At 29.6% G+C, this 12,305-nt stretch overlaps 1 protein-coding gene across 5 annotated transcripts in view; it reads right to left on the reverse strand.

Moving 5' to 3' along the window:
* Positions 1-12,305, reverse strand: part of LOC106472897 — a 104,507-nt gene that overhangs the window by 37,923 nt on the left and 54,279 nt on the right. For 4 of the 5 annotated variants that reach the window (XM_022402341.1, XM_022402337.1, XM_022402333.1 and 1 more), the window contains 6 exons: positions 11,897-12,093; positions 10,405-10,480; positions 6,282-6,320; positions 4,908-4,961; positions 2,005-2,113; positions 1,103-1,226 (listed from right to left, as the gene is read on the reverse strand). In XM_022402341.1, coding sequence (XP_022258049.1) covers positions 1,103-1,226; positions 2,005-2,113; positions 4,908-4,961; positions 6,282-6,320; positions 10,405-10,480; positions 11,897-12,093 — 599 coding nt within the window. The remainder of the gene's footprint in view (positions 1-1,102; positions 1,227-2,004; positions 2,114-4,907; positions 4,962-6,281; positions 6,321-10,404; positions 10,481-11,896; positions 12,094-12,305) is intronic. The other variant, XM_022402334.1, reaches the window with a different exon arrangement.

Genomic DNA, 12,305 nt, shown 5'->3' on the forward strand with positions numbered 1-12,305 from the left:
TATACACCAATGTCAATGTCAAGCTTGCCAGTAATAAGGAGAATCAGTTAAGGGTTGGGAGTTGAGTGCTTGAACCTACAATGTCTCAAATCCTACAGCCTTTTACTGTCTAAAGGCAATTGTGGGAAGGCAGTTACTCTCAATATTTAGATATAATCTTAAAGTAGAATTAAATCCCTCTAAAATGTTACAATGTAAGTTCCCAACCTCCAACCCCCCCCCTTTTGTTTAATATTTTAAGATTTTAAAGACGAAAAATTTCTTATAGAAGAGTGGGATAGGAGCTTAAGAACTATTAAGCTAAAGGTTTTAAGTTCTGTTTAATATCATAAATTATCAAATGAAAGGGTGGAGGTCGAGAGTTTTGTAGAAATATAGGGTGATTTAATTCTACTGTAAGAATTTTTTTGCTTTATTTATCTCATAATATTAAAAAAAATGGTGGAAGTTGGGAGTTTCACACTCTAGAATTTTTGGTTGGTTTAATTCTATTTTAAAGTTATATTTAAATATTAAGGGTAACTGCCTTCCCACAACTGTCTGGCGACAGTGAAAGGCAGTTGGAGTTGAGACATTGTGGGTTCATGTACTCAACTCCAAACACTTAACTGACTTTCCTTAGTTGCTGGTGAGCTTGACATCGGTGTTGAGATTTTGTCTGATAAATGGAATATTCCCAACACATTACGGTTCTATGGTTACAGACATTATCCATTATGACTTAAAGATGACAACAAGGACTGGTAATGGAAGAATAATTTTGAAATATGACTTCATTATAATGCTTTTGTCTGTATGAAGTTCATTATTGTTTTTAGTGCTGATTTTAATCGCCTATGGACAATTAATGTATTTTATAGTATTGGATTTATTGACTTGTATATATAATTTTCATAAAAAAATTGAACATCTCCATTAACACAAAAAAAGCTTAAAATATAAATATCATCCGATTTACTATTTTCACAGAGTCATACATGTTTCAGGTTTCACCCCTCATCAGTAACTCTGGACAAATTGGATCGTTACAAGAGTAAAATACATGTCAAAATACCAAACATACAAAAATAAAGTTTGCTTCAATCAATTTTATTTCTCTTACCAATTTAGTTTCTCTCTCAGCTAGAGAAGAATGCCCTGGTTCATACTCTGCTATACTTCGTGGCTGATTCTTGTATACTTCTGTAGAGGCTTTTGGTGAAGGTGGTGGCAAATATGGATTATTTCTGAAAGTTACAGAGTCAAACCAAGGTAAAGCTCTTACACTGAAAAATATCTTTATTAATAACCAATTGATATTCATTGATTTATTTGTTGTGTAACCATTACAAATGTTCATAAGGTGACAAAAATTTAACCTACTAAAACCAAACTATCTATAAAAAGAAATTTAAAAAAATCACCTAATTAGTCTGTAAAGTCTTAAATCTGACATTGATAAAGAGACAATTTCAATAAATTCATCTATTTTTGTCTTTTCAACCCTTTTGAGACCAAGCATTTTGTATTCCCAGGAATTGGGAAAATTAGGAAACTTAAAGAAATATGAAGTTTTATACCTGATTGATTTATTGTATATATTTTATTAAAGAAAAAAAAAAAGATGCTACAAACCATATGTCACTGGATTAAATGTGAATATGGTGTCAGTGAATAGAAACAGTGGCAAACCAAGTACACCTCTGGCTTATGGTAAGCAAGGGGTAAATATTAAAGGAGAAAACTTCTTTATTATCAGAATACTCTTTTCTGATCACACATGATTTCAAATTATATGGTAGCAAGGAATTTTAGTAAGCCTGAAAAAAGTTTTCAAATAGCTATCTCATATAATACAATGCATCATTTGGAATCACCATGCTGTTAATTCATTTTCACATACATTCCAACTAGTAATGTCATTACACTGCTAACAAACTGAAATTCTATCTTTAATAACATCTATCTACAAGTCCACTATGCTATTACTTCTACAAACAATTTATAATTTAATAACATACTTACTGATGGGTTGCATGTGGAAGAGTACGTGACTTTGATCCTAGACTGATCTCTCTGACTGGATGCCGTCTGTAATCAAGTGTGGCATACTTGGATCGATGGGAATATTCATCTAAATTAAGAAAAACAAAAAAACAATTCTATATTTCTATTTAACAGTGACAACACATTAGCAAGTGAATATCACATTATTATTTTATGAAGAGTACATAATTAATATGTTGTCATAATCATTTTAATTTAAAAAATGATATGAAGACTTCAGAAAATTATGGATTACAGTAAGGTTTCTTTGTTCCCTATTTTACACAGTGAAGTTCTTCAGAGAGTTTCTTGTACCATATTTACAAATATAAAGAGAACAAGATAAAAGACCAAATGTCACAGCCTTCAACTTTCATTTAGCATTATCTATGGAAACAGATTTTATTGCATCTGAAAGCACTGAGAAGTAAATTATAAAACATGTCTGGTCACAAAGTGAGAACATATTGAATATATTTTTTATTTTAAATGTTATTGGAAAGACGTTCACTGAAATATTAGTAAAGGAAGCTGATAGCATAATATTTATCTAGTGTTTCAATTTAATAAAATATTAAAATGTCTACAAAATCTGATGTACACTTGTTTGATTTCTATGCATACTATAAATGGCTGGTAAAGAACAAATACATGTATATTTCTAAAGATATTAATACTTACCTAATTTGTTTTTATCTATTTTAATATTTCAAATCCAAACTAGGATAAAGAAAAATATTAAGACTAAATTCACATGTGAGCTTGAAGAAATTTGCATCTTTCGCATAAACGAAACAAATGTGCATGTGAATTAAATGATATGTTGAATGGATTTAATTAATAAGAAGGGTTTCCTACACCTTTTCTTACTTATTCTCAATTGTTGCATCTCTACGAGATTCTGATGATCATATAAGAACAAAAGATAAAGTGACAGAAAAACATTAGACCCACCTAAACCACCTTCAAGAAAATAGCATAAAATAAACATATACAAAAAATTTAAAATTCTTTTAACAGCCAAACATGATATTGAACTTCTTATAAAAGAAATATTATACATAAAAATTATTCTCCTGTCCCTATATAACACAGTCTTCACTGGATTTAAACCTATTTTAACTATTTCACTTGTGCCTCAGTTTCCTTTATATTCATGTTATATTCGATTTGTTTATTTCCTATGTATAAAATTGAAAATAACGTAAGCTAACAACATACATTGCATCATTTAGTAAATCATTCCATAATTTTGTAAATTCTAGTGATAAAAAAAATATCTTGGTTGACAAACAATGCATGTCTGCATCTAGGCTTCCAAGCTTAAATCTATTGTTCTTATTATTCCAATTATAATGTCTAACCTCTTCATCAAACCACTCAATTAGACACCCCTAGGACGATTATTCAAACCACTTATATTAAATATCTGAATCAAATCACCTCTTTATTTTCTGTGCTACATAGAATACATGAATACTGTACTTAATTCCACTGCCAGGGTTTCCAATATAGTTTATACAAAAAAATAAGTGATTTCACCACACTATTTTTGCCAGTTCTTTACACCGAATGTTCTGAGAGGCAAACACATAAAATTATTAATTATGATAACATGTGTGGTTCCCACTGGTAGTGAACAGTATAACTAGCTTGGTAATTTGAGGATTAAATCAGGTAATATATAAGTAACCCATTTTTGTATTTTTTCTAACATACTGATGTCATTCCTGTATTGAGATGAAAAAAAAACAAAAAAACAGTACCCTAAAATGAAGTCTCTACAGAATATCATATGAAGTTAGATTCTTGCTCTTCAAGTTAAAAATTCCTATAAAGAGAAGCCAAAAACAATTTGATCTTTTTCACACTCAGCAAAGATTTATAGTTCTAATCACAGTCACACTTCAATCCTTCCTTTTTTTTTTTTTTTTTTTTTTATTTGCTCTTATAATAAGCGAGTCCTTCTGAAATTTTCATACCTCATCTGCATAACTTTACTTTTCTCAATACTAAACTTCATTTCAATATTCTTGTCAAAAGGCTGTCAAAGCGTTTTTGAATAAGAGAAGTATTATCAATAAAATTAGCTCTTTCCAAGAATTTTATTATCAAAAACAAAGTTGAAAATAACTACTAACTCATCATCAATCTTCGCTTTTTACCACTAAACCAATTTTTTTTTAACACTAGGTTTTCTACCAATTCTATAAAACCATTCAAATTACAAGTCAGATTTCTATGAGGTATCTCATCAATGGCTATTTATGGAAGTCAAGGTATATATCAACAAAGGTGCCTTATACAATAAAAAAAAAAACAACAGAAGTCCTATTGAAAAAAAAAAACACTTAACCAAAAACTTTTTTTTTTATAAACTATGTGAAAGTTTAATTAAATTCTAAAATTTTAAATGACTACTGACAATAGATTGTAAAACCTTTCTAACAACCCAAGTCTAACTATTACACAGGTTTATAATTTTCCTTTATCATCCCCTTGTCCATTTTATTCTAAAAATAGCAGTTACACTGACAATTTTTAAATCCTTAGAAACTATTTTAGTTTCAAAATACTTTTGACTAATAAAAGTTAATCAATTGGAATTTATCTCAGTAAGTTTTACATTAACTCACAAGAATCAACAACAAGAAGAAACATTTTTTTCATGAATTTGTCCAGCTTTACTACAATCTTGTAGTTAATTTTGTTGTCTAATTCAACCTTCATTATAATGAACTGTACAGTCACATAATTGTTGTTAAAATATTAAAGAAGCATTATTTGCTCAGTTCTGTCAGGCTTCATGAGCTCTAATGAACTATCCAGTTATGATATCAATAACCTTAAATACTTTGAAAACAAAATGCTTGGATACTTACCATCTCTGTCAAATTCTGGCTCCGACATGTAGCCACCAGCATGCGAGGTTTGACCTAGAATTCAATAAAATGTCTCCTCAACTATGCATTTATAATATCTGGTATATCTACCATACTTATTATCTCTAACCAAATGAAGAAGTAGAAAACAAATTACTTTTTTGAAGATTACAAATGTAATCATCATTAACATTATGAAAGCTTGTTATCCATATTATATATATAGTTAGACTTATAACTAAAAATTATGAATATATTTGAAGACTTTAAGCATTTATAATGCACTATTTATTTTTAATAACTGCAAATTCATGTACGCACATGCACAAAAGAACAAATTTCATGATTAAGGAAACTTTTTCTCATATTACAAATAAATACTGAGTAATTTTTAATGAATGAATAAATAAATATACAGGGTGGGTCAAAGTTGCTATATAGTTGATATATTTAGTGTTATATGGTTGGCACTAAGGAAAATATTATGAAGACAAAAGAAAGTAAACGAGATATTATTTGTGTCAGAGTAATAGTTAGCATTTGAACTATGTTCTAAATTAAACAACTGTATAGTCACTTTTACCCAAACCTGTATAAACATGCATAGATTAAAATTTATGGAAGCTATATTTAACAAAGATTTTTTAAAACAACTCAAGCTAAATAATCATAAACCTAAATAACATGTAGGCTGGTTAAACTGTTAAAGCCACTGCAAAACTTGCTTCAGGATTAAAATAATCATTAGTTTGTGATGCTGACTATTTTACACAAATAATGCACCAGCATTAAAAAGGAGCCAAACACAAAATAAAAATATTACACAGATAATTTTTAGAAATCTTTCCAAATATTTAAATTACTCTCTTTGTTTCAAAAAGTAAGCATGCAAAAGCATGTCATGTGTGTGTTTTTATATTGTGCTACATGCACTACTGGACTGCAATTTTCACAAAGTCCCGTAGTTACGAATTATTATGATTTTGAGTCCAGAGATTGAAGAATAATTTACTGTGCATGCATTTCATACCAATGCATTAATATAATGTGGTCTCCACATCACTACACAAATATAATCTACTGTACACTCCATAATATTATGTTAATAAACAGTGCATGAATTATAACATTTACATTTATACAAAATACAGCTCTGAGTTCTATTATGAAAGAACTACACAACAGCTCTATGGAGACCACTGAACATAAACTCTTAGACCAAAACACAATCTACAAGTTAGAATGGACCACTGAACAAACTCTTAAACCAAAACACAGTCTACAAGTTAGGATTCTAGTAGTTTCAATAAAGTGCATTCTACTAAGCTTCTCTATTTTAAATATAGAAACTTTAACACCAAAAGAGTGGGCAACCTGTTCTTTTCCTGTATCTCATAGTCATGAAATCATCTCCTGAAATGTAAAACAGGTTTTTGTTTTTTGCTGGTTTGACATTTTCAAACATTATACAACTATACTGTATTCTAAAACAAAAGGACATATAAATCAATGGTTTTCATGTGTATCAACCAGCCAGGAAGGTTAAAAAGTTAACCCATTCCACAAAGTCTATCACAAGTAAATCCATAATTATGCCTTCATGTGCACGTTTGCTAGTTATATTTGCATTAGATAACAAATGATTGCTGTATACATTCACAATACATATGAACATTACTTTCAGGGTTGTTTTACAGTGCAAGTATTGCAGCAGTATTTATGGAAGTGTAATTATAGAAGTATTTCTAATCAATAAATATGGCTTTTCTGGCAAATGTGACAACACAATACTTAAAAGCCTTTATCTTAAAGTTAATCTGCTCAATATTTGAAAAACTAATTTCACTAATGAAACAAACAAAAGCTAATCTTTTTTTTTTACAACTCTTTCAAAGTTCTATTATTGATACTTGTGACTATAGACAGAATGAACAAGTCAATATTTATACTAATCATTTCTTCTTGCTAAATATTTCAGTAAACCCATTCATATGAGATAGTTATAGGAACTTAATTATGTATAAAAGGAGACTGAGAGATAATGTATAATGCTAGGTAATATTTGACGAGACAAACAAATCTTATCAAAGAAATGAATAAAAATATACTTATGATTTTAAAACCAACAAATTACACACAATCCATTATATCTGTTATAAGACAATAGTTTTATGCTTATGGTATTATTTTTTTTAACACACACACACTCTTCTTCTTCTTGTAAAAACCCTAAGGGGCCAACTAAAGATTGTTTTGTGTTTAAAAAAAACAATAAGCTTAATACTATTTCTTATAACATAATATCTCATAAAATTTAAGTACAAGTGACTCATTGGTCAATCTAGGCAATCCCCTCCAACACCAGCAACAAAAAAAAAAGACTCAATGCCAGCCCTTTTTATTCTAATATTTATCAAGCCTTCCCTTAAATTTACTGCATTTACCAAATCTGAAACAGCTCATTCAAAAGACCAGCCACCCTGTTAGAAAAATAAAACAGTCTTAGTTGTAATGACTGCTACCCCTGTCAAAAGTTATATTTGTGTTCCATAGTTCTACCATTTTCAGCGTTAAGTATGAAAAAAGATGATGCAACAACACTACCAATTCCCTTAACAATCTTAAACACATCAATTATCTCCCTTCCAACATTTTTTTTTTCCCAAGGGAAAACAATTTCATAAATCTTAATCTATCCTCTTATGACAATCTTTTCATCCCAGGTATCATCATAGTAGCTCTCTGAACACTTTCCAATAATTCAATGTCCTTCTTAGGTAAGGAGCCCAAGAGTGAATACAATACTCTAAATGTGGCCTAACCAATGACACATACAATGAAATTATAAACTTTTTAGACTTGTATTCAATAATTTTGTAAATACAACTTTAAATCCAATTTTCCCTACCACTAGCAACAGCACACTGCTTGGATGGCTTATGAGACTAATAAACCAGAACATCACAATTATTTTCTTCCATAAAACTGTTAAGGTTATTTATATAACATTTTTACTAATAATTAAAATTATTATAACCCAAAAGCATTACTTTTTATTTATTAGAATTAAAATCCATCTTAATTTCCTTGCTGAGCTTGCTTTAGGATACTTGCATTACCTTTTGAGAGATGTACTGCTCCAGTCCTGCCTGACACTATGCTTGGAGCAGATTGAGATGGATGCAATGGATCAGCACTTAGGACTAGAAACAAGGACTTTGCAGTCCATTTTTTGCTTTACCAAGTCATTAACTACTTATAATCATGCTTTGCCAACAAAATGTATTCACATCATAACAAATGGCTTAAATAAATAGTATCCCAACTACTACTATGTTTGTTATAAACTAGCTGGCTTGATGAGCTCTGATATTGAGTAAAATACATTGTTGGCAATGGATATAACATATACAGTGTGGTTCAAATGCTATTCTACTCCGTTCTTCTCAGAGAAACTCATAGGTACCAAATAAAGAATCTACAGTTTAAAAAAGATACAGCAAGCCAAATACTGTTATATTATGACAAATATAATTGATTATAATAACAATCCATCAGCAATAGTCCTTTGCACCCTAACAGTACATGTAATCTAGTTTTATATACACTTTTATAATTAATTGAAGCACACGCTATACTTAGCATAACACTCATGTAAGTACAGAATAAACTTAAAGAAAGATATTATACAAATTTATTATTTTAATTTCACATGAGCTTTGATTATGTACAATATAGTGCCCAGAATATAATCTTGAACAATTTACCATATTTAATACTTAAATTAAAGCATTATATACTTACTTCAGAATATACACTTATTTTCTTTTGAAAAACACATGGTTTAACACATAAGCAAAAGGAGAAATATATGCTCATCTCAGCTATATTATTTATTTTACATTGAGTAAAATCATACATAATTAATTTACTTATTAATTTTCCTTTACTAATTCTTGTAGTAAAAATAACTGTTCAAAATGTTCCTGACAAGCATATATTAAGAGAGAGAGACATATTCCTCTAAGTTATATTTTACAGCAAATAATATCATAATTAAATAAATTTATTAATTTTTCCTTACTATTTATTGAAATAAAAAATAATAATTACATAAAAATATATTTTTGTGGTCCTGATAATTTAAATCAACACAACATAATTTAAACTTTCAACACTTAACATTTCACTTGAGAATTAAGAATTCAGTTTCTTCATTTCCCAGTTACAAAATATACCGATTGGATTAGTCATTATATCTTCATTATGATTACTGGTATATGCAATGTCTTTCAAAATATACTTAAAAAGATTTAATACCATTTCCTATAGAACACTGAATAATTTTTGACAGTGTGTCCTAATCCATACCAGAATATTTCATACAGAAAAAAAATAAAAAGATTTTATTGCATTGTTTGTTATCCTTCTATTTCTGTCAGTTTATTGAGTACTGTGTGTTTTATTTTCAACTTATTATTTTTTTCAATAATATAATATTTTTTTTTCCTTTATTCACATTTTTTACAAAGAGTGTCCAAAATGTCTAGAACCATAGGTGATTTGTAGTTTTCTTAATTTCAGACACCTGTCTGATTATGAAACTGTCATAGCATGAGAAGGTTGAGTTAATACTGCTGTGTGGCAAAGAAGGTTGCTGCATAATTTAATGAACACAATATAAGAAAAATATCACTCGCAATGTTGCGGGGAAGTTGCTAGCTATGTTTAAGGAGACTGGTAGTGTGGATAGTTGACACTGACACAAATATGCTTCGCAGTGTTAAAAGAGAATGGAAATACCATCTCCAAATTTGTTTTGAATTAGAAGGACAGCATGTGGAACACATTCTATAAAATCTTTTGAAGTGCCTATCATTCCAGACTTTTTGGACACCCTGTATGTATATATATATATATACACATATAAATACTTTAGATGTCAGTTATAACTAATGGCTCATCTTCGTAAATGCTTTGCACCACACTTTAATACATCTTGTATTTTTTTCCTGTATATATACACACATACACATTAAAAAACTTCAGATGTCGGTTATAACTAATAACTCATCTTCATAAATGCTTTGCACCACACTTTAATACATCATGTTTTTTTTTCCTGTATATATATACACCCATACACATATAAATACTTAGATGTCAGTTATAACTAATGGCTCATCTTCGTAAATGCTTTGCACCACACTTTAATACATCTTGTATTTTTTTCCTGTATATATATACACCCATACACATATAAATACTTTGAATGTCGGTTATAACTAATGGCTCATCTTCGTAAATGCTTTGCACCACACTTTAATACATCTTGTATTTTTTTCCTGTAGAAGGACACCTTTTGAACAGTTTTGAATAATTAGTAATTTTAGAAGGTATGCTTTTGAGTTAGTCATAACTGTGATATATATTTCTTTGTTTTCTTAAAATGTTACATAAATTTGTTTTTTCAAAGCAGTGTTACTCTATAACTTACTGTTTGGTTCTTCAGATTTGTGCAGCGATCGAAACATTGATTTGTACCAGTCACTGGCATGTTCCTTTTTCACATTCTATAGCAGTATGAATAGAAGAAAGAACAAAATGTGTAATATCATGAGTAAAAGGTAAAATATTTATAATAATTTCATAATAAAAATTCTAGATTACTCACAAAATAACATTTCGTAAACAATTTTCCCTCGTTACAATTTCACTGTTAGTGTGTGTGTGTTTAATAGCAAAGCCACATCGGCTATCTTCTGTGTTCACCGAGGAGAATAAAACCCGATTTGAGTGTTGTAAATCCATGGACTTACCACTGTCCCACTGGAGGACTTCACTGTCAGATAATTATATGTAATTAGTGATAAAATGTATAAATATTTGATTGTCACATGTAAGAAATAAAAATAATTTATCAATCAGTATTATTCAAATGAAAACATTTAGAAGGTTTATTGAGTAAACAAAGTTGTCAATATGAAATTTATTAAAACTAAAAGAGTTAAAAGGTAAAAAATACACGTTCAAATTGGCCAAAAGTGCTGTTAAGCATAAATTATCTATGAAAAAAAAAAGATTCATGCTGACTTTATTGAATTTAATGTGGCCAACAGTGATGGGCACTATACAAGAATGTGCATACTTCGGAAAGATTTGGAAATGAAAACCATACATGAATCACCCCCAAGAATGCCCAGCACCATTTTAACTGTGTAATACCTGTCATAACTGGAAACTGGACAATTAGTCACTCATCTTATAGTGATTAGAGCCTCTTCATCACTTTTAAAAGTAATGGATGAATATGGCTATGATTGTCTGTGCAGGATAGTGGTGGGTAATCACATTGACCAGAGGGGTCAAATTGTGAAATGTGTGCACATCTAAATTGTCTCGAATATCAAGAGATCTTAAATCAACATACAAAAATCATAAAGAACTGATCATTCAGCAAGCCGATGTGTTGTTCCAATGACATACTACTGCTGGCCACAGAGCACGTAAATGGTCATGCTTAAGCAATATTCTATATTCTTCAACACTGAAAAACATTTTCTATGCTTACATACCAAACTACTTAAACTTTTGTTTATTTATACCTCTACATCTGTGATTGACAATGACTGATAGGACTTGGGAAGTAACCAGCTGGATGATTTCAAGCTTATAATTTGACAGGTTAGACTACTGCATTTCACTCTACATCAAAAACACGGTTTTGAAAAGAAACAGAGACAAATTGCACTAGAAACCCGGCAGAACTTTACGTAGAATCTGAATTTTCATACTTCTAACTAGGAACTAGATATTATATGGTTAAAACTCACTGCAGCTGGGATTTATATTTCCCAGTGCACTGGGAAATATGTCCCAGCCCACAACAAAAGGGTTAAATGTCCTTTTACTTTTAACTAGGTAATACACTGTATGGTTAAATAACTTATTTATGAAGTACATTAAGTGTATATTTAAGTTTTACTTACAGTTCTTAGTCCAACTGGAATTCCCTTTTCTAGTGGGCCAATAAATTCATACTTTGAAGGAGCTTTAATATTTACTGTAGTTGAAGTTACTTCTTGTGTTGGGATTCCATAATAACTATCAGTATGAATCTTGTCTCCTTCTATTATAACTTTCTGATCTATCAGCACTGCATCCTTGGGAAGTTCTTCTTCTTCTTCTATAGAATACACATTCTAATCAACAAATAACTGAAAATATTCTAAACTGTATACCATTAAGCTTACTAGTTCTTACATACTTTGCTATTAGTATATTTTAAATAATGTACCTTGAAACAAAATCTCATGGAATGCCCCTATAATTAATTACAATCATTGATAAAAACATGGCATTTACCAATTAATGTATAAGTAAAAGCTTGGAAAAGTT

This window comes from Limulus polyphemus, unplaced genomic scaffold (assembly GCF_000517525.1).
Source record: "Limulus polyphemus unplaced genomic scaffold, Limulus_polyphemus-2.1.2 Scaffold124, whole genome shotgun sequence".
Classification (NCBI taxonomy): domain Eukaryota; kingdom Metazoa; phylum Arthropoda; class Merostomata; order Xiphosura; family Limulidae; genus Limulus; species Limulus polyphemus.